The sequence below is a fragment of the Coturnix japonica genome, chromosome 2 (assembly GCF_054131305.1).
Source record: "Coturnix japonica strain WE chromosome 2, WE-NBRP24, whole genome shotgun sequence".
In the NCBI taxonomy this organism is placed as follows: Eukaryota; Metazoa; Chordata; class Aves; order Galliformes; family Phasianidae; genus Coturnix; species Coturnix japonica.
In genome coordinates this window covers 99,119,885-99,145,620 of record NC_140664.1, presented here as the reverse complement: position 1 = coordinate 99,145,620, position 25,736 = coordinate 99,119,885, and the positions used below count along the sequence as shown (strand labels likewise).

The following is a 25,736-nucleotide window of genomic DNA, read 5'->3' as shown; positions in this document are numbered from 1 at the left end:
AGGGGACCAGGAAGACTTCCACATGTGAACTGAAGATGTTAAGCTACATTTTGGATTACAGCTTGTTCTGCAGTGTGACTCCATGGGATGGCAGCAGAAAGGCAGCACCAGGGGGAACCTACTCCATGTCTGCTAGCTGTTGTTTGAGATCTTAACAGTGATTACATCAGTCAGGTCCTTCAGCAGGTAAGACAACTGGAGGGGAGTATATCACTTCTGGTCCCCAGTGGCTGAACCAACCAAATTTATCTAGCCAGTATTGGAGAAGGACTGACACCTTACCTTCTATCACTGAACCTCAGCTACACTTCTATATCCAGAAATTGGTGGTCTATGGCTCAGTGCCAGGATGGAGATCAGTGATGAGTGGTGTACCCCAGGCGTTCATACTGGGACCAGTGCTTAGGGTCAGCATTCCAGCATAATACACAGAAACCATAGAAACATACAAGCATAATTTAAAGAAAATAGCTTTTAAATCACTGACAGATTTATCTGGAGACATAACTTTGCATGTGTCTGTGCTATACTCTGGCACGGCATGTATTGCAATTGCATGCCCAGTGACTGGGACCAGGCTCACCTGGTGCAAATCATCTACCCATTTGATAGAGCTGGCTCTGGAGTTTCAGAAAGTCAGATTTCATGGACACGATGTGCTTTGGAATCTTTTTAATCACATAATTCACTCAAAAAAAAAAAAAAAAAAAAAAAAAAAAAAACCAAACAAAGAAACAAAACAAAAAAAAACACCTTAATATACTAAAGGGAAGTTTCAGTTGCACAGAGTTCCACTTATCCACCTGAATCATCCTAAAGGCAAAGGAAAGGCTGCTACCGACTCATAGAAGCTTCTGAATCAAGTGTTGAGTTAGAAATCACTCTGTACAATTTCTGCTTAGGAAAAAGTACAAGCTTCCTAGAAGATCACACAGTGATAAAGTTTTATCCTTTCATAGCCAAAGCCATAGGAGTACTATCCAACACTTAACTCACCAACTCAGAGCATTTTTCTCCTCTATGACAGCTTTAATAAGAGCTAGTTACAATTTTGATGTTACAGGTGTTTTTTTTCAAGGGTTTTTCAAACTATTTTTTAATTTGTACCCACAGAAATCCAAAGCGTTTTGACGGGTCAAGGATTCCAACATCTGATGGGCTGCTTCCAACTCATACATCCATGGGAGAGGAACGAGCCCCCAAATACTATCTGTGTCCAAGTCCACTTAGGAACCTGTAAGGGCCCGGGCAGCCTGGGATGGCACAGGAGAGGACTTTCAGCCATATGAACTTCTGACCCCTAGCAAGGCCACTGCTGGCATCTCTCATTGTTTTGACTTCTTCTGCAGCACTGCTTCCTTACAGCATTTTCCTGCAGACATCAGGGTTTGGCATGCAGTCACTCCCATTTTCCCCTTACATACACACGCCTCTCTCCTCTCTCTCAGTCCAACAGCACCATTCCCAACACCAGTGCTGCTCTGAACCTGCAAACACAAGAAAAATGAGTGGACAAGAACCAACTCCTTCTCCCCCAGAAGCAAACCACTTCCTGTCAATTTCCCTCCCAGAACTGTCTTGCCATCAGAGGTGGTGGAAACTGGAGATGGACAATGTCTGTCTCTTTTCATGGCTCCTTGCCAGTTGACTTTAACTGGTTATAAAGAAGGTGTGGTCACCATCGTTGTGGTCTCTACTAGTGAACTTTCCTCCTCTCTGAGGTGGAGTACCAGGACCACCCTGTACAAGGTGTGCAAGAGGCTGAGGTGAGCATGCACCGAGCTACGCTGTGATGGCATAGGGAAGGGGTACAACTAAGGACAGATCTCTGATCCTTTTCCTGATAGGTAGAAGAAATTTCTTTTAGGCTACAACTTCACACAGGTTGTGAGTGCACAATCACCTGAGAATTTTACCACAGTTTCCCTCTCTGCATTCCTCAGTTTGCTACCATGCTCAGCATGTACTGTCTTCTGGTGCCATCTAGGGATACAGACTGGAAACAGCAAACAGGCATTTACGTAAGCTTTATTAAAACATAATTCAAGCTGATAAAATGGGTTAGTCTGATAGAGGCTGATTATTTAATGTAGTTCCTTTTGGACTTTTCAATCAACACCATACACATTTTCTTAAACAAAAGCATTCTGGATGCACACAGGTTCTGGCTGTTAAAAGCCCAGTTTTGGAACTATTTGTATAACCTACCATCAATGGCCCACTTTTGAAAATAAAACCCCAGTGGATGCTTTGCCAGAACCAGCACTATAAGATGCAATCTGGACAATATTGTCCATCCAATTTCAGCTATTTTAGGACAGTTTCTCTTGATCCATACTTGCACAGGGACTAGAAAAAAAGTCAACTCCTTTACTGCCTAGATCACTAAACTAATCCACAGACACAAACTGCAATTGGTGCAGCTTTCAGCAGCTGTGCTGTTCCCATCACATAACTGTGCTGCTGGTTAAGAAGTGCTGGGCAGCTCAACTTGGGCAGCATCAGGCTTGCCAAGAGCTCACACAATCCATGCTGTGTCTTACTGCAAAGGGATCTACAGGAAAGCACTGCTTAGGGGATAATTTAGAGCACTGATATAAACACAAGAACTCTTCTGGGCAAGAAATGCCTGTTACATAATGTAAGAGAGGCTTCTATATTAATAGTTGGTTTATTGAACCATAGCCCCACAAGTCAGGTACTTGAAGATTATCATGTTACCTTTTTGCACGCAATGCTTTCCAACAAGCTTCCCTTTTAAAACATGCTTAACACCTTTGTCCTGAAAAAATATGAGTATTGGCAGTCCAAACTCAAATTAGACAGCTGCTAAGATACCAGAATCTAATCAGAGATTAGACATCATCTCTCGTGAGGTGAGCTGGGAGTCCACAGATTAAATGGAGTGAAGGGTACATCTAGACAATTCCAAATATCAAGTCACCTTTTTGTTGCTTATTACCCTGTAGAGCTTTGAGACAGCCACGTAAAAGTGGTATTGCCATTTTTAGCAACCAACTGAGCAACTTTCCTTTGCATTTCCACTGACTGCAGCCTCATCCAACCGCAGGCAACTGCTAGCAACAGAGTGCTTTCATTTTGTGTATAAAATAATGCCCTTGGATGCTCACTTGTTTGCCAGCCTTGCCAATTTCCAGTTTTGCAGGGCTATTTTCCCCCACTGCAAATTTCCACTTGTTCAGAGGGGACTGCCCTGAAGTTGTCAGGATGTCGTATCAGGCAGACAATAACTGAAGGATTGTAACACACCAACAGCAAGCATCCAGCTCCACCAGATCAGATACACCAACCGGCATGTTCTGATAGTTTAGATTTATTGCTGGAGACACAGCTGTGTACCACACTGACTGCTATCAAAACCCAGCCAAGGCCTGGAAACTGCACAGCTGCTTCTGCACAGTGCAAGGCAGGAGCCAGCAATGTATTGGCTTCAGGTGGGGTGACTCAAAGGGCTCTGCTCTGCACAGTGGGACAGACACCTCCTTCCTCCTCACTCCCCACAGATACACATGCTGTTGTATTATACACTTACCTTCCAGTGCTACTGAACAATCATTTGTTTTCACTGTGACTTTAAGAATGATACAAGTTACAGACTCCTCTCATGCCACTGCAAAATTGTACCTAAGGGAAAGGTGGGTAAGGAAGGAAAATACTCTTTTCAGTATTCAGTATTCCCTAGGGCTGTTTTTCATACCGAAATCTCAGTCATTCTCTTGAGTAACTCATGGCTTATTTTACAAGTTATTATTGGACAAAGGAACCCAGACACTGGTTTTGTTCTGCATCTTGAAATCTCTGCTTTGAGCTACAGGTGCTGTAGGACTGACAAGTGTGTTTGTAAAGCTATCTTTGTTATCTACCAGCAATAACAAGTACGGATGTGTTGATACTACTGATGCACAGTGATAAAGCCCATCAGTCACCATGAGATAATCCCATCACTGTATGTGTGTAAGCAGCTAAGGCTGCTTCCTCTACAACAGGGAATGCTCTTAGTTGATTTTTCCAGCAGGACTCTTTGGTACAGACCATTTAAACCTTCCTCTCTGCAGAACTACTCTCTGGTTATACATTGTTGTATTTGACATTTGCTCAGTCCACCTAAATGAGCACCCTCCAAATTCACACCATGGACAGCTACCAAAACAACAAGCAGTGCCACTTCTCATGGAGTCAGGAGCTCCATCACAACACCCAAGAGTTGTTTGTACTGTAGGAACAGTGTTGTTTCCATACCTAATTTGAGAGGGACCACAGCTACAGATGACTCCCATCTTCAAGGAGGACAGCCATTCTACCTGCAACCACATCCACAGAATTCAGCTACTCTGTCAATATAACACCTGCATAATCATAGCAAAAATGGCTTAAAACGTGGAGAAAAATAGTATTTTATATACAAGTACTACTGTCTGTCTGACGCAAAATTCACTCCCAAAATGTGATGTTGCATTTTGCAGATGTCACATTCTAAAACAGCTAAGACCAAACTCGTGCACACATCAGTGGCTTCATGTTAAAACACTGCTTACTCAAGAAATTGGATTGTCTTCTACCTAAAATTTCTGATCTCAAGCCAATAATCACTGCCTTGTTTCAGAGCTATGATCATCCCAGAACAAGTCTCAATACTTTTAAGTCAGTTAACATGGCTTACAGCAGGAATGTGGAAGTGGAAACGTAACATTCCTTGTAGAAACCAACAGCTCTGTTACAAGAGGATCACATACATCACCATTAAGTGGTACTTCTACCTTTCACCAAAGAAAGAAAAATCATCCCTCTCTTCCTAGCATTAAAATTCCATTTGCTTTAGGGAATAAAATAATAAACCATACGTAAAACAGCATCGGTACATTTTATTTCAAAAGATTGTTGTCTCAGCTCTCTAGCAATACTTTAATATAGGTTACGACTTGTCCAAATAATGATCAAATGGCCTGTCACATTCTTTCACTTTATAAATACTAGTCTCATACATACACTGGCATAATAAGAGATAAGGCTCAGCCAAATTAAACAAGGGTATCACATGAAAACTCCGTACCCTGGAACCTTCCAGGAGGATTAAGAACTGCTGACTGGAACTCAAAGTACCTGTCCTGCTCTGTAAGATTAGAGCAGTACAGTGTGTAACAGGGCAGCGTGTGAGATGAGATCTTACACAAACTTTAACCAGGGCATCGTATTACAGCAGGGGGCACTGCCTCATCCTGGCTTACTGGTGGTTTGTGAATACACCAAGCATCTATAAGGCACAAGTACAGTGATTACAGTCAGGCTGGCAGAAGGGGATAAATGCAGAACTCTGCTTTGTTTTTAGATATGTTGTACTCATATGCCATTGTGCACGTACTATTCATTGGTTCAGTTTGTGCACTCCTTTTCTAAGGTTTTTGCTTTTGCTAAGATAGAGACTAGCTCCCTTTTCCTGCTTCAATAATTACAGGCAACATCCTAATTTCTAATTTATTTTGGGACAGACAGAGTTTGAAAACTGGCTTCACTGTGAACTTATGTCTCATGTTTTCTAGTCTCATGTTCTTCAGCTTTCTTGAAACATGGGGCTGCATTTCAAGTAGGCTGAGTTTTGACAGACATCTCAGCGCAAGACAATAGAATATGAAATTGTGGAAGCTTTTTCTCTGGAAGAAGCAGAGGCTTATGCTTGTAACAGGGTTAGCTACAATCTCATCGTGACATTAGCTTTAAACAGTTCAAGGACAAATTCCTGCATTCTTTTTAGCAAGATGAATTTTATCTTGCTGCAACAACAAATCCCATCAATTTGAACCTAAAATGTATTACTTAATCCCTCTCGTTTTTTTTTTCTTCAAAGGTCAAAGCACAGGCAGCTCCACCAGTGCAGCATAAAAATCAAGCCACCTATCAACTCAAGGCTCCTCCTTTCAGAAAGCACTCTTAAATGAAGTGAACAAAATAAAGCTTCTCATTTATTTTGAGTAGAATGACTACAGAGAAATGACTCAGCTTAGGTAATGAAAGTTAATGGAACATCATCTGCAATGAAGACTGACTCAGTAACACATGAGACTTGCTAATCATTTGTTAATCTCCAATTCAAAAACCCACTACAAGTACCCATGTAGTATCAGTGAAACAGAAGACTCTACCGGTTTTTTTGGTTGTTCGTTTGTTTCTCCCCTATTGTCAACAGAACAAGCTTTGAAATAGAACGTCTTTCTCCAGTATTTGATAAAATGTAGATTTTTAAGTGCTATGCACACCAAAGGATTAATCACCTGTGAATCAGGACTTGGTAACTTGTGGAACAATGACTTTATCTCACTAATGTGCAAGACTAGCATAATACTCCTCATTCTTTGGATTTTAGTTCCATGTGTTGATATTCTATGTTTACAGGAGGCTTTTCCTCCTCATCCTAAGTACATTACGCCTTAATTCTCTCTTCTGGGACAGCCTTCTGGAACAGAAAGGCCTGTAACACCACGAAGAATGCATGGAAATTCGAAGAGGCTGAACAGTGGATTCTTACAATTATCTACACCACAGAGTACAAAAACATTATATGATTGCTCTGCAGTGCTCCCCTAATTGTTGTTAGTGGCATAAAGGTTCTTACCTGAACTCATCAGATGTTCTAATGGGTTACAACTGAGCATGTCTAGAAAGGACAAGCCTCTGAACATGAATGCAGACACAGGTGGTAATAAACAGGAAAATTTCTCACATTCTTGCTGTCAAGTTTGGTAATCAATTTTTTTCCCCCCATGTTCACCAGTTGAAGTCATTTCATTCTGTTAAGACGTGTCTTGCACGCAAAATACTGAATACCTACAGTTAACTAAAACTAAATGAGGAACTTGGTAGAAAAAAACTCCAAAACCTCCATTATAACACTGAATAAAGCCTAAATCAGCTTCCTCTAGTAACACCCTAATGCCACAACAAAATCCTCCCTATTAAAACTTTCATACCAGGAAAAAAAAACCTTAGTGAAGAGCCTGTTTCTTTCCTCGCTTCTGCAGCTAATGCTACCAGCTAATAGAAGTACTCTGCCTGCCAACGTTAAATGCTCAGTCACTGCAGAATCCAACTCAGTATTGTTCCCCTTCACTCTGACAGAAGAGATGAAAATCAACTGACTGGGGAGAAACATTCAAGACCTAAATGTTTAATATACTCTCGGTAATAGCAGCTTTAAGTAGATCAATTTATGTTAGTCCTACTACGCTTAACACCATTACTACATACTGCAGTAAATTCTGGAGAGAAGATTCAGTTACTCAACAAAGAACATCTTATCATGCTGCTATTAAGATACACCTACATAAAAGACTCAAAGCTCTAGTCTTACAGCTACAGCATAAGATCGCATCAAGCTAATCTACTGATTCACCACCTAATACTTTGTGTAGATTTGCCACTTGTTTTTCAGTAAGCAGCGAGCTATACTTGCCACAAAACACTTCAGCCACTCTGTAGTAAGGCTGCTGCACTAGTTTAAACCTTAAGCTAAAGCATTTCAGATATCCCAGAAAATACATGAATCAACTTTTATTGTTTCAAGCAACAACACACACTATTTTAATACAACCCACACATTTAAGTCAGGTGAAGAACAGACAACTGAACAACCATCACTAAAACATTTCCATTGGAAATGTGCTGAAGTTCACAAGTGTCTTCATTACCACCTTACTGAAGTTTTCTTATGTGTTTCTAACCTACACACCACATGTTTCACACAGTCATGCAAATCTGAAACCAATGCAAAATGGTGAGGTAATAGGGAAGTCCATTCATTGCAAAGATACATTTTTCACAGAAGAGCCAGGCCGGGTAGGACCAAACACTGCAGGATTCTTCATGGGAGTAGGAGTGGGTTAGAAACCATGAACCTTCAGTTGTTCTTCCTTGACAATGCCAATCTACAGGAGAAAAGCAACAAACTTCAGTACAGCTTCCATGCTGCAGATATTGTGGTATTAAGTCACTGCAATCTGCTACCTTGATTAAAGAAACTGAAATACAGTATATATTCAAGAAAGTAGTATTCTGTTTTCTGGACTGTTTTTGGGCCACAGAGAAGAATTTACTGCACAAAAAATAAAACCCCATCAGATGCTGGATCTGTTTTGTAGTCCTACCACTCAGTCCTCAATGGTTTAGAATCCCTGCATCATGATTTACATCAGTAAGATGGTGGCGACAGCTTCTTCCTCTACAGAAGTGTCAGTTTTAAAACTATGCTTTGCATCAAGCACTTGATTTACAAATGAAGAACTCGAGTTGTGCTGCCAGAAAACAAAAGGTCTGTTGTAGCAGGGTAAATGCACTCTAAAGCAACAGTTTTGCTCAAGGTCTACTCATCCTACAAATGTCATTCTGCTTTTTGGCTGCAAGTATAAAGGAACTATAATAGATGTCTTTAACTGCTTAATTAACATCACCATCATCCACTGCACTATTTTTTCCAGGCAGGTTTAGAATACTACATGGTATTTATCTTTAGTTCCTCACCTCCAACAGGAATTGGCAAATGTTCTTCCTCTGGTCACCTTGAAGCTGGATAACTTCGCCGTATTCAGGATGCTCAATCACAGTACCATTACAAGCAAATTTCTACAGAGAGAGATTTATATTGTAAGACATCCAGTGCGCACTATGATTTTGCTAGGTAAGCTTTTTCAAGAGAATTTTGTCACAAAAGCTGCTCACTAAGTTCCAATGCCAAGTGCAGCAAGGGCTAGATGTACTCTAACCTCATTCCAAGAGCAAACTGAATGTGTCTGATATATACAGAGAGAAAAAGCAAGCTGCTGATAGCAAATTCCAGTAAAGAGAGGATTAGCTACCATGCAAAAGGAACCGGCCAATACTAACTGCAAGAACAAAAAACCAAAAGCCTAAAGTAGTCTTTCAGCTCTGCACTATTAAAGTATTCTTACCCTAGAAAAACTCAAGTCTCTACTTCAACGGTAACCCAGCTCTGACAGAAGCAGGAATGCAGAAATAATTAATCTCCAACTGACCTTATTCCTTACATCAACAACGTCAAACATTTGTGAAATTTAAAGGAAAAATTCAGAATATGCTGAGTTTTATTAACAGGACAGAAACTTTTAACAAAAAGCAAGCATCACCAATGGAACTTTTGAGAAAGCTACAGTAGCTATCATAACCCTTTCACCTTTATTCTTAAATCAACAGTTTCACCTTTTTGAAGGCTTTCACAAGTTTCTTCTTGTCATAATCATCTGCAATTCCCTGGACAGTGGTTAGAGTCTTTCTTCCGTTTCGCTGTTGGATCCTTATATGAATGTAATCCTCAGTCCCTGCCGGGAGTAAGTCGTCGCCCTTTGTAGCATCAGCAAAGGGGTCTACAAGAAGAAAAACATCCTTCTAAATCCCACAGAAGGAAAAAAGAACAAGCTCAAAACACAGTTTCTCACCTCAAAACGTCTTTTTTTAAGGAATAACTTCACCCTTTTTCTCTCCTGTTTCAAAATCTCTTAAAACCAAACTACTTCTTTAAAGCTGTATTAAGCCTTACCTAACCTACCAACACAACAGCGCCTTTTGATACCTACTTGGATACCCACTTTTCAGCCACAATACCATTTTACCACGCTATTTATGCCTTGTAAACTGTAAAGCTCTGTACCTGAAATGAAGGTTCCTATAGAGTGTGTGCTTTTAAAAGCACATAATGTTTCAGACAGTCATTAAGTATTTTAAGGGAAGAAGTCTGTAAGGTGGTCATTTTTTTTTAAATCAGATTAACTGTTAAGTACAGAAAAATAGAAAAACTCCTGCATGGACACTCCTTTACAAGTTCAGAACATAAACTGTATGCCATGATCACTCACTAGCAGCATTTTCAGTCACAGATGTAATTCCTAGCTCTGAAATGTCAAACATAGCAACAGACACTATGAGACACAAGATGCAGTCTCTGAACCAACCTCTTCTTGCAAGTAACTTTAGGCAAGAATTTTAACAAGATTATTTAAGCTTTAAATGCAGAAATGCCAGCTCTGAAGTTCCTCCAAGCTTAAATGTACCTAACATGGGTGAAACAGCACGCCATTTCAAAAGATCTCTTTCCAGGTAATAAAATCATACAATCTTTACAGTTAGGAAAGACATCTAAGATCAACTAGTCCAACCACTGACCCACCACCCCCACTGACCATGTCCCTCAGCACCATGTTTCTTGAATACCTCCAAGGACAGTGACCTCCGCCACCCCCTTGGGCAGCCTGTGCCACTGCATCACTGCTCTTTCTGATAGAATTTTTTCCTAATATTCTGAGCATCCCCTGGTGCAATTTGAGGCTGTTCCCTCTCATCCTATTACTTGTAAAGTGGGAAAAGAGGTCAACCACAGCCTCCTTTCAGGTGACTGCAGAGAGAAACCAGGTCTCCCCTTAGCTCCTCCAGACTAAACAAATCCCAATTCCCTCAACTGCTACAGCGCCCTCACAGCTTTGTTGCTCTTCTTAGGACATATTCCAGGGCCTCAGCCTCCTTTAGCGAAGGGCCCAAAACAGAACGCAGTATTGGAGGTGCGGCCAAGTGTACGGGGGCAATACCCTCCCTGCTCCGGCTCGCTACCTATTTCTGATACAAGCCAACAAGCAGTTCGACGTCCTTGCTTCTGGGGCACAAGGTCTGACTACCCAAAGCGGCCACGGACCGCAGCGCTGGGAAATGGCGCTGCACAAGAGGCTCCAGCGGCCCTGACACCGACCGGGGCTCGTTTGGGGCCGGCTCCACGGCTCCCCGGGACAGGGAACGTCAGCCGGCGGCCTCTTACCGAAGGATTGGAGGTTCTGGATAGATGACATGCGATTTTGCGGCGAGAGGCTGACGCAGCGGGGAAAGGCCGCGGCTGGCTCCGCTCGGGTCACGTCTGCGGCTCCGCAATGCCGGCGGGGGCGGGGAACGGGGAGGGGAGGGAGCGGGGAGGGTGGGGAAAGAGCGAGGGGTGGGATAACAAGAGCACAAGGAGGCGGACGAACCTGCGAGGGGAGCAGAAAGAGAAAGGAATGAGAGGAGGAGCGAACACCGGCGGCAAACAGCGCTCAGAGCCCCCCGCGGCACAACGCCCCGTAGTACCGCTAACGAGCAGCGGCCGCCGCTTCTCCTCACAAAATGGCGGATCTCCCGCGCCGCGCACCTGAGCCCCCCCGCCAGCCACGCGCTGCCTCATGGGAATTCGAGTTCTCCCCGCCCCGCCGCTATGGGGAGCGCGGCGCCGCTCAGCGCAGAAGGACTACAGTACCCAGCGTGCACCGCGCCGCCGCTGGGGAAGCAGATGGCTGCTGGGCCCGTAGCCTCAACTATGGAGCCTAGTGGCGTATGTACGTTGGTGTTCACAGTTCTCTGCTTCCCCAGAGAAGCGCCAGGTTACCGAGGCCTATTCTTCTTCAGGTGGTTTGGGAGTACAGACTCTCTTAGGCCTCACCTTACATCTCAGCACCTAAGGCTGTGCTGAGGGAGACAGTTCACACCACACAACCCGCCCCTGCCTCCCTGCCTGCTGGGGCTGCAGTGCTACACATCTACACCTTCTTTCAGTGCTTCAGCACATAGGAAATAGAAACATCTTTTCAGGAAAGCATCATACGGTCTCCAGCACATGGAGAGTGATTTAAATTATTGGCAATCTTGATTTTATCCGATTCTGGTACTAGGAAGAAAGCGTAACAGACCTCAGCTAATCTCTGATCCATTGCCCAGAAAAATCAAAATGGGAGGTAATCAAAATCCCTAATAAGAAGCAGAAACGATAATGTGCAAGACATAAACAACTCATGTACTTCCCTCTCTCCCATGGCTGCTTAAAACTAACAGGAATAAAAAGCGATTAAAAAGACAGTAGTTATAGTTACAGTAATGAGAAATTATGATTCCTATACATACTTTTGGGGCATAGCTTTTAAGGAAAATCCGTTGCATGTCTTGCCATCTAATCCCATCTGATTTTATCTCTGTATTTTATACCAGAAAGTGCACTTGTCTATAAAAGTAAATAAAAGGTATATGTTCCTACATGACGCTCCCAGGCTAAGTTAGCTTCAAAAAAGACTGAATTTCTATATCATCTATAGCTTTCAGGGGAAATGCTGTCTTTGTATTAAGTTCAGCCTCACTCTTTCCAGTTAGTACTGTTCTACAAGAGTTACCTTTGTAGAATGAGTTAAATGAGGGGCATCCCACATTAATATTTTCTTTACAACTGAGACTTTCTGGAATAATAATTTCTACTTTTATTTGCAATTCAAGAGGCTTCTGGTGTCACTGATGGCGCAGCCTCTTGCAGGGCTGGTCTGGGTCACGGTCACTGTCAGCCCTTCTCTTAGGGGGCCGCTGGGCCCCACCAGGGGAGCGGCCAGGAGCGGAGGAGCTGCTGCTCTGAGCAGAGGGCCCTGCTGCTGCGCCCTGCTCCATGTCCTCGTGGGGCTCCTCTGGATCCCGTAGGTTGTGCACAGCGGAGCAGCCACAAAGGACAGTCTCTGATGTACTGGGCAGGTCCTGTGTGTTGGGACTTGCAGGCCGTGAGCTGAGGGTCAGTGGTGGGGAGGCTACGGGGCTAGGAGCGGCCACAGGGCTGTCCTGCTGCTCCCTGAGCACAGCGGCATCTTGGAGGCCCAGCAGCCTATGGGCCTCCTCAGCGCACTGGCTCACAGCGGTGTGGATGAGGCCCTGGATGAGTGTCTCTGCTCTGTCCTCCAGGACAGGCCACACGTCCCCAAGCAGGACCTCGCTGTCCAGCCCGAAATCGCAGAGATCATTGAGGATGATGGTCTCTGTTGACAGTGCCGGCCACCACTGTCCCCCAAAGATGACTCTGAGCTCCTGCCGCAGCCAGAGCAGCACAGGGTCCAGGATCTGCTGGTGCCGCCTGAACACAGCTGCCCAGAGCTCAGGCAGGAGACCTCCCACTGCAGGCACATCCTCAGCCTCCCGTTGGTATGGCTCATCAGGTTGCAGCAGCTCTGCCTCCTCATCCTGCTGCTCCTCTGCCTCCTCTCCCCACTGCTCCTCTCCCCACTGCTCCTCACCATCCTCAGCCTCCATAGCATCCCCCTCCTGAGCATCCTGCTCTTCTACCTCTTCCTCCTCCTGCTCATCTGACGGCCACAGGAAGGGCACAGGAGATGGTAAAGGGGATGGTGAAGGAGATGGCAAGGAGCTGTAGAGGCTGTAGGCAGGAGCAGCGGCTGCCTGGAAGCAGGCAGGTACAGGCTGTGCTGGGGGGCAGACGATGAAGTCCAGGTCGTCATCATTGTCCCACTCTTCAGCCTTGATGACAGACATGACCGTCCTGCAGAGCGGGCAGCTGTTGTTCTGCTTGGCCCAGCGCAGGATGCAGCCCAGACAGAACTTGTGGCAGCAAGGGACCGCATAGGCCACGTCCTTTCGGCCATCACGGCAGATAGGACATATCCATGCCTGCTCTGCTGCCATCATGATCACACTGTGGCCTGCTGGGGACTGAAGGTGAGGATCCGCTCCCCCTCACCAGCACCACAGGGATGAAAGTTGCGCACTGCAAGAAGGGAGAGAGGCCACGGTCAGTGGCTGTCCCAGGATCAGACAGAAGAAATATCCCAGTCCCTCAGCAGGAACCCTTCCTGGCCCCACGCCTTGGCTGCTCTAAAGCCCCACAGGGTCAGGCTGCAGCCCTGGCAGCTCCCCACATCCCAGCGCTCACCCCATTGCCACCCTGGGGGACATGTCAGCACCCGGCTCACCTCTGCTGCTACACGTGCGCCTCGTAGGACCCGGCTGCCCGATCCAGGCAGGCCAGGGAAATGCAGGTGATGGCTGTAGGGATGGGCACTGAGAGCCGCTGCCCACAGTCCCCAAAGCACAACCCAACACCCAAGCAAAACGCTCGTTCCACCTCCAAGCCTCGCACACACGCTCGCCAGGAGTCCAGGCACGAACAAACTGGACCAGGCTCTGCCCACGCCCAAAGGTGCTCAGCGAAGGTGGAGTGGTCACAGTCCTTGGCTTGGTGATGTCACCACCTGTTGCTCTGTGATGTTTTCACTATCCCCATGGCCACAGCGCACTGTGTGTCTGGGACACTGTAAACTCCTTTTCAGTTGGAATTTCTGTGCAGTCACTGTTGTGGCCATAGTTCTGTCACAGTCATGGTTCTGAAGGCTTCCCGCTGCACTTTGCTGCAGAAGGTTGCACCAAAGAAGTATGGCACAGCTGCAGCAGTAATAAATAAATAAATGTATAAAGGTTGCATTTGAAATAGGTATAAAACCCGTGTCAGAGCCAGACATGTCGTTGCTTTGGGTTATATTTGAGATTATTTGCACTTTCTGGAAAGCCCAGGCTGGAGTTAATCTCAGTCACTGTTATCTACTACAAATCAGTGCTCAGAGAATCTCTTGGGAACGATACTCCTGCCATTCCATGACTAATGTATAACCTGGCAACTGTTATGCAGGAAAAGATGAATATCTTTTCTAATTATCTTGAACATGGCACCTGCTTTTAGCTGTTTAAGTGGGGGACAGCTGTGAAGTCCCTGACACATGATTTTGTGGCTGCTGAAATATTTCATACAATCACAGAATCATAGAATGGCCTGGGTTGAAAAGGATGATAATGATGATCTGGTTTCAACCCCCCTGCTATGTGCAGGGCCACCAACCACCAGACAAGGCTGCCCAGAGCCACATCCAGCCTGGCCTTGAATGCCTCCAGGGATGGGGCATCCGCAGTCTCCTTGGGCAACCTGTTCCTGTATGCCACCATCCTCTGAGTGAAAAAATTCGTCCTAATATCATATCTAAACCTCCCATGTCTCAGTTTCTAAACCATTCCCCCTTGTCCTACCACTCTTCCTCCTTGTAAACAGCCATTCCCCTTCCTGTTTATACGTTCCCTTCAAGTAAAGGTAGGCCACAATGAGGTCTCGCTGTAGGCTTCTCTTCTCCAAGCTAAACAGCCCAGTTCCCCCAACCTTTCCTCACAGGAGATGTGCTCCAGCCTGTTGATCATCATAGTGGTCCTCCTCTTGACCTGCCCCAAGAGCTCCACGTCCTTCCTGTGCTGGAGGCCCCAGGCCTGGATACAGTACTGCAGGTCGGGCCTCACAAGAGCTGAGTAGAGGGTGACAATCACCTCCCTCTCCCTGCTGGCCACCCCTTTTAAATGCAGCCCAGAACACAGTTGGCCTTCAGGGCTGCAAGCTTACACTGCTGGCTCATGTTCAGCTTCCTGACTACCAAGACCACCAAGTCCTTCTCCACAGGGCTGCTCTCAAGGGGTTCTTCTCTCAGTTTGTGTAAATATCTGGGATGGCCCCAGCCCAGGTGCAGCACCCTGCACGTAGTCTTATTGGACTTCATTAGGTTCTCACGTGCCCACTGCTCCAGCCTGTCCAGGACCATCTGGATGGCTTCCCTTCCCTACAATATATCAACTGCATTGCTCAGCTTGGTGTCAAAATATCATCTCCAGCTTTCAGGGGAAATGCTGCCTTTGTATTAAGTTCAGCCTCACTCTTTCCAGTCTGCACTGTCCTACAAGTGTTAACTTTGTAGAATTAGTTAAATGAGGGGTATCCCACATCAATACTTTCTTTTTACTCTCTGTCTCCTTGCTTTTTTCTTCTACCCATTTTTCTAGCAGTGATTTTTTTTCTTATCAATTTCTGACTACAAAGAGGAAATAGTAACTATCTGTAGCTTTTTGAATATCTTTCACACAGTTTAGTTTTTCAGAACCGTTTACAAAGCTTTTATGTTGAAAAACATCTTATTATGAAAATACTGCTATTGAATCAGACTTTGCATGCAGAGGAGGGTCTGAGAAAGTCAGAGTAAGCATATCAGAATCTGAACAAAAATCAAGTATTTTCTGTTTAATTTGTTGTTATGTACATTTGTCCACCATTTTTTCTCAATATGCACTGTGAGCATAGATCGCCAGCTAAGGAGTAAAACTGAGACTTTGTGGAATAATCTTTTTTAGTTTTATTTACAATTCAAGAGGCTTCTGGTGTCACTGATGGCGCAGCCTCTTGCAGGGCTGGTCTGGGTCACGGTCACTGTCAGCCCTTCTCTTAGGGGGCCGCTGAGCATCACGAGGGGAACGGCCAGGAGTGGAGGAGCTGCTGCTCTGAGCAGAGGGCCCTGCTGCTGCGCCCTGCTCCATGTCCTCATGGGGCTCCTCCGGTTCCCTCGGGATGTGTCCAGTGGGGCAGTGACTGGGGGAGCCACGAAGGACAGCCTCTGATGTACTGGGCAGGTCCTGTGTGTTGGGACTTGCAGGCCGTGAGCTGAGGGTCAGTGGTGGGGAGGCTACAGGGCTAGGAGCGGCCACAGGGCTGTCCTGCTGCTCCATGAACACGGCGGCATCTTGGAGGCCCAGCAGCCTATGGGCCTCCTCAGCGCACTGGCTCACAGCGGTGTGGATGAGGCCCTGGATGAGTGTCTCTGCTCTGTCCTCCAGGACAGGCCACACGTCCCCAAGCAGGACCTCGCTGTCCAGCCCGAAATCGCACAGGTCATTGAGGATGATGGTCTCTGTTGACAGTGCCGGCCACCACTGTCCCCCAAAGATGACCCTCAGCTCCTGCCGCAGCCAGAGCAGCACAGGGTCCAGGATCTGCTGGTGCCGCCTGAACACAGCTGCCCAGAGCTCAGGCAGGAGACCTCCCACTGCAGGCACATCCTCAGCCTCCCGTTGGTATGGCTCATCAGGTTGCAGCAGCTCTGCCTCCTCATCCTGCTGCTCCTCTGCCTCCTCTGCCCACTGCTCCTCTCCCCACTGCTCCTCGCCATCCTCAGCCTCCTCTTCATCCCCCTCCTGAGCATCCTGCTCTTCTGCCTCTTCCCCCTCCTGCTCCTCTGGTGGCCACAGGAAGGGCACAGGAGATGGTAAAGGGGATGGTGAAGGAGATGGCAAGGAGCTGTAGAGGCTGTAGGCAGGAGCAGCGGCTGCCTGGAAGCAGGCGGGTACAGGCTGTGCTGGGGGCCAGACGATGAAGTCCAGGTCATCATCGTTGTCCCACTCTTCAACCTTGATGACAGACATGACCGTCCTGCAGAGCGGGCAGCTGTTGTTCTGCTTGGCCCAGCGCAGGATGCAGCCCAGACAGAACTTGTGGCAGCAAGGGACCGCATAGGCCACGTCCTTTCGGCCATCACGGCAGATAGGACATATCCATGCCTGCTCTGCTGCCATCATGATCACACTGTGGCCTGCTGGGAACTGAAGGTGAGGATCCGCTCCCCCTCACCAGCACCACAGGGATGAAAGTTGCGCACTGCAAGAAGGGAGAGAGGCCACGGTCAGTGGCTGTCCCAGGACGAGACAGAAGAAATATCCCAGTCCCTCAGCAGGAACCCTTCCTGGCCCCACGCCTTGGCTGCTCTAAAGCCCCACAGGGTCAGGCTGCAGCCCTGGCAGCTCCCCACATCCCAGCGCTCACCCCATTGCCACCCTGGGGGACATGTCAGCACCCGGCTCACCTCTGCTGCTACACGTGCGCCTCGTAGGACCCGGCTGCCCGATCCAGGCAGGCCAGGGAAATGCAGGTGATGGCTGTAGGGATGGGCACTGAGAGCCGCTGCCCACAGTCCCCAAAGCACAACCCAACACCCAAGCAAAACGCTCGTTCCACCTCCAAGCCTCGCACACACGCTCGCCAGGAGTCCAGGCACGAACAAACTGGACCAGGCTCTGCCCACGCCCAAAGGTGCTCAGCGAAGGTGGAGTGGTCACAGTCCTTGGCTTGGTGATGTCACCACCTGTTGCTCTGTGATGTTTTCACTGTCCCCGTGGCCACAGAGCACTGTGTGTCTGGGACACTGTAAACTCCTTTTCAGTTGGAATTTCTGTGCAGCCACTGTTGTGGCCATAGCTCTGTCACAGTCATGGTTCTGAAGGCTTCCAGCTGCACTTTGCTGCAGAAGGTTGCACTAAAGAAATGTGGCAGAGCTGCAGCCGCAGTAATAAGTAAATAAATGAAAGTAGCATTTGAAATAGGTATAAAAGCCGTGTCGAAGCCAGATGTGTCATTGCTTTGGGTTATATTTGAAAGTATTTGTAATTTTTGGAAAGCCCAGGCTGGAGTTAATTTCAGTCACTGTTATCTACTAGATATCAGTGCTCAGAGAATCTCTTGGGAATGATACTCCTGCCATTCCATGACTAATGTATAACCTGGCAGCTGTTGTGCAGGAAAAGATGAATATAATTTCTGATTACCTTGATCATGGCTTCAAGCTATTTAAGTGTAAGTGTTGCAAGGCCTGGTTGTGAGTAGCGATTAGCACTTTTTTTTTCCAGTTCATCTGTCAAGCAGTATGTGAATCATTGAAGGTTATTTATGACTGGATCAGCTCCAAGGATGAAATCCAGGGTTTCATTGACATGCAGATGTAAAATATAATATAATGCAGGCAAAAAGTACACTTCTGTTCAAAATGCCATGCTAATCTACCCCCACATGTATATCCAGTCCAAGTTCCTAGAGATCTGGGTCATACACCATTTGCTTTAGCTGTAGGTATACATTTAGAGTTTGATACACTCTTTCATTTGTAAGCTATGGACGTTCACTTGTTGCTCCATGATAAGCAAGACGATAATTTCTGTCTTAACCACTAGATGGTCCTGTTTCTCAAAGAAGAAAATTACTCCAGAATACAACCAGTCCTGTTTTTTCTTGGACATAAATATTAGTAGAGAATGGCTGTGTGATTCCACATGTAATTAACAGCCACATCTAATTGCTTGACATGGCTTTCTGAAGCTCAGTTAGTGCAGTTGGACGTCACATGAATCGCTGATAAAATATTTCCTAGTTGATGTCAATTCAGAATTTCCAAACAGAACAAATCCCTCCTTCTCATTCAAAGAGAAGCCAAATCAGAACGGAGACATTTTACTACTACTTTGTACATAGAGAAGTAATGCTCTACTGCAGTATGGAAAGCAGGGCAGGTTCGAGTCTCATGCAGACATTCAGCACCATGGCATTTTCATGGCATTTGGGTATGCGAAACAGTGTTGGGCTGGGAAAAACAACACCTTATTGCTCTATCCACTTCCACTCAACGTGCTTTGGTGGTTTTCACCTTCTGTTTGTCAGCCCATACCCAGCTTCTCCTTAAACACAGAAGGATGGAGGTTTTATCGTTAAAACTTCTGCCCCTTCACTCCTTCTTTTGATCGCTCTTTCCCAGATACTCCCAGACAGGAATGACTTTTGCATTTCTCTGCAGCCTTGCTTTCCACAGCCAAACTATAAGCCTTGCTATGAACAGCGTAATAAAAGAAATGAAGATCACAATTGTCTGAAAAGACACTGAGAAAACAGAATGATTGATGTGAAGCTTCTGAGCATTATCTATAGCACTGAGATAGTTTGGTTGTGGTCTGCTGGAAAAAAAAATGACACCTTACAGTCAGTGAGGATGGAGTAAAATAGTACAGTGGTAAACGAAATGCCTAAGGAGACTCATTTAAAAAAGACCATCTCATAGCTTCGTCTCATAATCTTTATCACTTAGAATATTTTATAATAACATTTCTTGAAAGGAATAACCACCATCAATATACTTGGATCTGGCAGGTGGTGTGCCTGGGACAGAGGCTTGAAAGTGGTTCTTTTTGTATAAAAACCTGGGATTGCCCCAGCCCAGGTGCAGCACCCTGCACTTGGCCTTATTGAACTTCATTAAGATCTCATGTGCCCACTTCTCTAGCCTGTCCAGGACCATCTGGATGGCTTCCCTTCCCTACAATATATCAACTGCACTGCTCAGCTTGGTGTCAATATATCATCTCCAGATTTCAGGGTAAATGCTGCCTTTGTATTAAGTTCAGCCACACTCTTTCGATTCTGCACTGCCCTACAAGTATTACCATTAATAGGGCCACAAAGATGATCAGGGGGCTGGAGCACCTCCCCTATGAGGACAGGCTGAGGGAGTTGGGTTTGTTCAACATAGAGAAGAGAAGGTTGCGGGGTGACCTCATTGCAGCCTTTCAATACCTGAAGGGAACTTACTCCCAGGAGGGGAGTAAACTCTTCGAAAGGGCTGACAATAGCAGGACAAGGGGAAATGGTTTTAAGTTAAAAGAGGGAAGATTTAGGTTGGATGTAAGGGGGAAGTTCTTCACTAGGAGAGTGGTTAGGTCCTGGAACAGGCTGCCCAGGGAGGTTGTGGATGCCCCGTCCTTGGAGGTGTTCAAGACCAGGTTGGACGGGGCCCTGGGCAACCTGATCTAGTAAAGGTGTATGTTTGGCGGCCCTGCCAGGCAGGGGGGTTACAACTACATGATCCTTGAGGACCCTTCCAACCCGGGTCATTCAGTGATTCTATGATTCTGTGATTGTAGAATTAGATAAATGAGGGATATCCCACATTAATACTTTCTTTTTACTCTCTGTCTCCTTGCTTTTTTCTTCTACCCATTTTTTCTAGCAGTGATTTTTCTTTTTTTCTATTTCTGACTAGAAAGAGGAAATAGTAACAATCTGTAGCTTTTTGAATATCTTTCACACAGTTTTGTTTTTGAGAACTGTTTTCAATGCTTTTATGTTGAAAAACATCTTATTATGTAAATACTGCTATTGAATCAGACATTGAATGCAAAGAGGAGTCTGAGAAAGTCAGAGTAAGCATATCAGAATCTGAACAAAAATCAAGTATTTTCTGTTTAATTTGTTGTTATGTACATTTGTCCACCATTTTTTCTCAATACGCACTGTGAGCATGGATCACCAGCTAAGGAGTAAAACTGAGACTTTGTGGAATAATCTTTTCTATTTTTATTTACAATTCAAGAGGCTTCTGGTGTCACCGATGGCGCAGCCTCTTGCAGGGCTGGTCTGGGTCACGGTCACTGTCAGCCCTTCTCTTAGGGGGCCGCTGAGCATCACGAGGGGAACGGCCAGGAGTGGAGGAGCTGCTGCTCTGAGCAGAGGGCCCTGCTGCTGCGCCCTGCTCCATGTCCTCATGGGGCTCCTCCGGTTCCCTCGGGATGTGTCCAGTAATGCAGTGACTGGGGGAGCCACGAAGGACAGCCTGTGGTGTGCTGGGCAGGTCCCGTGTGCTGGGACTTGCAGGCCGTGAGTTGAGGGTCAGTGGTGGGGAGGCTACGGGGCTAGAAGCGGCCACAGGGCTGTCCTGATGCTCCCTGAGCACAGCGGCATCTTGGAGGCCCAGCAGCCTATGGGCCTCCTCAGCGCACTGGCTCACAGCGGTGTGGATGAGGCCCTGGACGAGTGTCTCTGCTCTGTCCTCCAGGACAGGCCACACATCCCCGAGCAGGACCTCGCTGTCCAGCCCGAAATCGCAGAGATCATTGAGGATGATGGTCTCTGTTGACAGTGCCGGCCACCACTGTCCCCCAAAGATGACTCTGAGCTCCTGCCGCAGCCAGAGCAGCACAGGGTCCAGGATCTGCTGGTGCCGCCTGAACACAGCTGCCCAGAGCTCAGGCAGGAGACCTCCCACTGCAGGCACATCCTCAGCCTCCCGTTGGTATGGCTCATCAGGTTGCAGCAGCTCTGCCTCCTCATCCTGCTGCTCCTCTGCCTCCTGTCCCCACTGCTCCTCTCCCCACTGCTCCTCGCCATCCTCAGCCTCCTCAACAACGCCCTCCTGAGCATCCTGCTCTTCTGCCTCTTCCCCCTCCTGCTCCTCTGGCAGCCACAGGAAGGGCACAGGAGATGGTAAAGGGGATGGTGAAGGAGATGGCAAGGAGCTGTAGAGGCTGTAGGCAGGAGCAGCGGCTGCCTGGAAGCAGGCGGGTACAGGCTGTGCTGGGGGCCAGACGATGAAGTCCAGGTCATCATCGTTGTCCCATTCTTCAACCTTGATGACAGACATGACCATCCTGCAGAGCGGGCAGCTGTTGTTCTGCTTGGCCCAGCGCAGGATGCAGCCCAGACAGAACTTGTGGCAGCAAGGGACCGCATAGGCCACGTCCTTTCGGCCATCACGGCAGATAGGACATATCCATGCCTGCTCTGCTGCCATCATGATCACACTGTGGCCTGCTGGGGACTGAAGGTCAGGATCCGCACCCCCTCACCAGCACCACAGGGATGAAAGTTGCGCACTGCAAGAAGGGAGAGAGGCCACGGTCAGTGGCTGTCCCAGGACGAGACAGAAGAAATATCCCAGTCCCTCAGCAGGAACCCTTCCTGACCCCACGCCTTGGCTGCTCTAAAGCCCCACAGGGAAAGGATGCAGCCCTGGCAGCTCCCCACATCCCAGCGCTCACCCCATTGCCACCCTGGGGGACATGTCAGCACCCGGCTCACCTCTGCTGCTACACGTGCGCCTCGTAGGACCCGGCTGCCCGATCCAGGCAGGCCAGGGAAATGCAGGTGATGGCTGTAGGGATGGGCACTGAGAGCCGCTGCCCACAGTCCCCAAAGCACAACCCAACACCCAAGCAAAACGCTCGTTCCACCTCCAAGCCTCGCACACACGCTCGCCAGGAGTCCAGGCACGAACAAACTGGACCAGGCTCTGCCCACGCCCAAAGGTGCTCAGCGAAGGTGGAGTGGTCACAGTCCGTGGCTTGGTGATGTCACCACCTGTTGCTCTGTGATGTTTTCACTGTCCCCGTGGCCACAGAGCACTGTGTGTCTGGGACACTGTAAACTCCTTTTCATTGGGGAATGTTTGTGTAGCCACTGCTGTGGCCATAGTTCTGTCACAGTCATGGTTCTGAAGGCTTCCAGCTGCACTTTGCTGCAGAAGGGTGCACTAATGAAACGTGGCAGAGCTGCAGCCGCAGTAATAAGTAAATAAATAAAGGTAGCATTTGAAATAGGTATAAAACCAGTGTGGAAGCCAGATGTGTTATTGCTCTGTGTTATATTTGAGATTATTTGCAATTTTTGGAAAACCCAGGCTGGAGTTAATTTCAGTTACTGAGATCACTACTAGGTATCAGTGCTCAGAGAATCTCTTGGGAACAATACTCCTGCCATTCCATGACTAATGTATAACCTGGCAACAGTTGTGCAGGAGAAGATGAATATCTTTTCTAATTATCTTGATCATGGCCCCTGCTTTTAGCTGTTTAAGTGGGGGACAGTTGTGAAGTTCCTGACACATGATTTTGTGGCTTCTGTAATATTTCGTATAGTCACAGAATCATAGAATGGTCTAGGTTGAAAAGGACCACAACGATCTTCTGGTTTCAACCCCCTTGCTATGTGCAGTGCCACCAACCACCAGAGCAGGCTGCTCAGAGCCACATCCAGCCTGGCCTTGAGTGCCTCCAGCGATGGTCCATCCACAACCTCCTTGGGCAATCTGTTCCAGTGCATCACCACCCTCTGTGTGAAAAACTTCCAGGATGTGGTGAGGGATCATGCCAAAGGCCTTGTAGAAGTGCTGGTAGATGACTTCCCCCGTCCACCGATGCTACCACTCCATTATAGAATGCCACCAGATTGGTCAGGCAAGATCTGCCCTTGGTGAAGCCATGCTGGCTGTCTCAAATCACCTCTTTATCTTGTATGTGCCTTAACAAAACTCTTAGGAGGATCTGCTCCATGACCTTTCCAGACACAGAGGTGAGGCTCACCAGCCTGCGTTTCCCTGGTTCTTCCTTTTTCCCTTTCTTAAAAATGAGATAATTTCCCTTTTTCCAGTCCAGGGACTTCACCAGTCATACATGATTTTTTAGATATGTTGTAGAGTAGCTCAGCAACCACATCAGCCATCTCTCTCAGAACCCTAGGAAAAAGTAATCCATGAAAGGCGCCCAGCTACAAAGACACATTCGGCTTGGGAAATCTCTGAGCCACACGTCTCAGAGTCCTGGGAGAGTATTCATATACATCAAAATATATTCCCTTCGTACAGTCTTTCCTAGATGTTCCCTGCTGGCTGCTGCCAACCACAGGATGCTGCAGAAGATGGACCTGAGTGAAGGCAGCTGGGCATTCTAGAGCATTTAAAATGCTCCTAATAAAAAGCTCCTAATAAACCCCTAGTAATGTTTTTTTCTATGTGTGGTTTGCTATTTTTCAGGCAGTATTTATCTACGAGCAGAAAACCATGTTAACATGAAGGTATTGCACAGTTTTGTTTTACATGGTCACTTGTGGGTAGGTGTAAACCAGTGAAAATTATCTCTGCTCTCAAAGGGCTCCCATTGCAGTTGCAGTGGCAGCCAGACTAGAAAGAGTAAATCGGCTTTTATTTCTGCTTTAAGATGATAGGATCACTTAGCAAAACAAGAATAGGTGCTACACATCCAGGAGAGAAAAAGCTCTCACTCCAGCAATTGCTCACTAGAGATCAAGAAACGATACTTACATTTTCTGGTCAAAATAAACATGTAGGGGAAAGATCTGTGATGCGAAGCATTGAAGGGCTTTGCTTACTGAGAAGATACCCTCTCCAGGAGTGCACACAGAATTAGCACAACGGAAGCACGGCCACCGACTGGCTCTTGGGAGCTGATTGATTTTTAAGTAGGGGGTATCTGCAAGGTTCAAAGCAAACATGCTAATAGGAGGTTGCCGAAGAAAGCGTGTATATTGATTGTGTGAGGTGCAGGGAGACCTTTTGTGCTATCTCAGACCTGAAGTGCTCTTCACATGCTGTTATTGTACATGATCCTAAGTAGGCTGAGTAAACTCTTGAAAACTTCGACAAGGAAGACACTTCTTTTAGCTGTTAGCAAGTGGAAGCTGGGGAAAAGAAGAGCATTTCTTAGGCTTTACTCTGTGTGTTCATACACACGCGCATAGAGAAAACTGCTGCATATTAAGGGTAGACTTATTTTAACCACCCAAATTAGTGATCAACTCCTCCCCAGGCAGAAGTAGTGGTGGTGGTGGTGTTATCCACTTAATGCCTGGGTACTGAGTAAGTCAGCGTGAGGCACGGGTGCATCTTTATAGGAAAAAGCAACAGGTTTAGTTGCAGTATTTCCTGTTCGTTCTCAGCTTATGGACTGAGTCACATCTCAGGGCCGGCTGCTCTGAGCAGAGATTTATGGAGGTGCTCACTGCAGATGCTCAGCCTCACCAGGCACAGAGCAGGATCCTCTGCTTGCACAGACACCTGCGGCTCAGTCCCTGGTCCCTTCACATTTCAGCCTCTCCTTGGGACTGAGATGGAGGAGGGGAACAGCTGCCAACATGACTGCTGCGAAACTTGGTGGTGAATACAGCTGTTAAACAGTGGATTCTTATCAGCAAGAACTGTGCTGACACATTAGTCACGAGAGAGAGGTAAAAACAGCCGTGCCAAAGAGACGGATGCTGCAGAAATGCAGAAATGACTGAGACCTCTGCCTCGTGCAGATGAAACTTTCCCCTGCCACAACACTTATCCACACATAGGCATGCTGCTGAACCTGGCTGGGTTCAGTCACTCGCAGGGCCTCACACGTACTCAGGCCAAGTTGGTCCTAGCCATGGGTCTGATGAGAGTTCCTCCACATATGGCCTCGGATGGGGACAGCAAGAAGAGGAGCATGGCTGCTACAGGCCATGGGGAGGTGGGCTCTGCCCTGCGCTGAACATGAAAGCTGCGCTGCTCCAGTTTGCCTGTGGCTGCAGCCCCTTGGCACTACCTTTGGCTCCTGCTTCCTGCCCTGATCAATGGCTCTCTTAACAGAGCCTCACTTTTCTTCCCCTCCCTTTGTGAATTTAAATTCTGCTCTCCAGCACTGCTGACGTCCTCCTGACCCACCTC

At 47.0% G+C, this 25,736-nt stretch overlaps 4 protein-coding genes and 1 long non-coding RNA gene across 6 annotated transcripts; all 5 read right to left on the bottom strand.

Moving 5' to 3' along the window:
• Window positions 1–1,008: 1,008 nt before the first annotated feature.
• On the bottom strand, window positions 1,009–4,398 carry LOC146762082 (uncharacterized). 2 transcript variants are annotated; one of them, XR_014942921.1, is made up of 4 exons: window positions 4,261–4,398; window positions 3,554–3,645; window positions 1,904–1,996; window positions 1,009–1,487 (listed from the first exon to the last, which is right to left on the bottom strand). It is a non-coding gene; the product is annotated as an uncharacterized LOC146762082 (long non-coding RNA). The 2 variants fall into 2 exon arrangements; XR_014942920.1 differs by lacking the exon at window positions 1,904–1,996 and having other exon boundaries at window positions 1,355–1,487.
• Window positions 4,399–5,951: 1,553 nt separating this feature from the next.
• EIF1B (eukaryotic translation initiation factor 1B) lies at window positions 5,952–11,187 on the bottom strand. The gene is made up of 5 exons (XM_015854180.3): window positions 11,131–11,187; window positions 10,829–11,033; window positions 9,226–9,389; window positions 8,530–8,631; window positions 5,952–7,937 (listed from the first exon to the last, which is right to left on the bottom strand). The coding sequence occupies exons 2-5, from the start codon at window positions 10,857–10,859 to the stop codon at window positions 7,893–7,895; spliced, it is 342 nt and encodes a 113-aa protein (XP_015709666.1). The 5' UTR covers window positions 10,860–11,033; window positions 11,131–11,187; the 3' UTR covers window positions 5,952–7,892.
• Window positions 11,188–12,308: 1,121 nt separating this feature from the next.
• Window positions 12,309–15,392, bottom strand: LOC146762081 (E3 ubiquitin-protein ligase Topors-like). Its single transcript, XM_085538196.1, has one exon. It carries the CDS (start codon window positions 13,486–13,488, stop codon window positions 12,313–12,315), a length of 1,176 nt encoding a protein of 391 aa, XP_085394322.1. The 5' UTR covers window positions 13,489–15,392; the 3' UTR covers window positions 12,309–12,312.
• Window positions 15,393–16,047: 655 nt separating this feature from the next.
• Window positions 16,048–17,382, bottom strand: LOC146762080 (E3 ubiquitin-protein ligase Topors-like). Its single transcript, XM_085539258.1, has one exon. The coding sequence runs from the start codon at window positions 17,233–17,235 to the stop codon at window positions 16,048–16,050; it is 1,188 nt and encodes a 395-aa protein (XP_085395384.1). The 5' UTR covers window positions 17,236–17,382.
• A 3,430-nt stretch (window positions 17,383–20,812) lies between these two features.
• Window positions 20,813–22,133, bottom strand: LOC146762079 (E3 ubiquitin-protein ligase Topors-like). Its single transcript, XM_085540499.1, has one exon. The coding sequence runs from the start codon at window positions 22,044–22,046 to the stop codon at window positions 20,859–20,861; it is 1,188 nt and encodes a 395-aa protein (XP_085396625.1). The 5' UTR covers window positions 22,047–22,133; the 3' UTR covers window positions 20,813–20,858.
• Window positions 22,134–25,736: the final 3,603 nt, after the last annotated feature.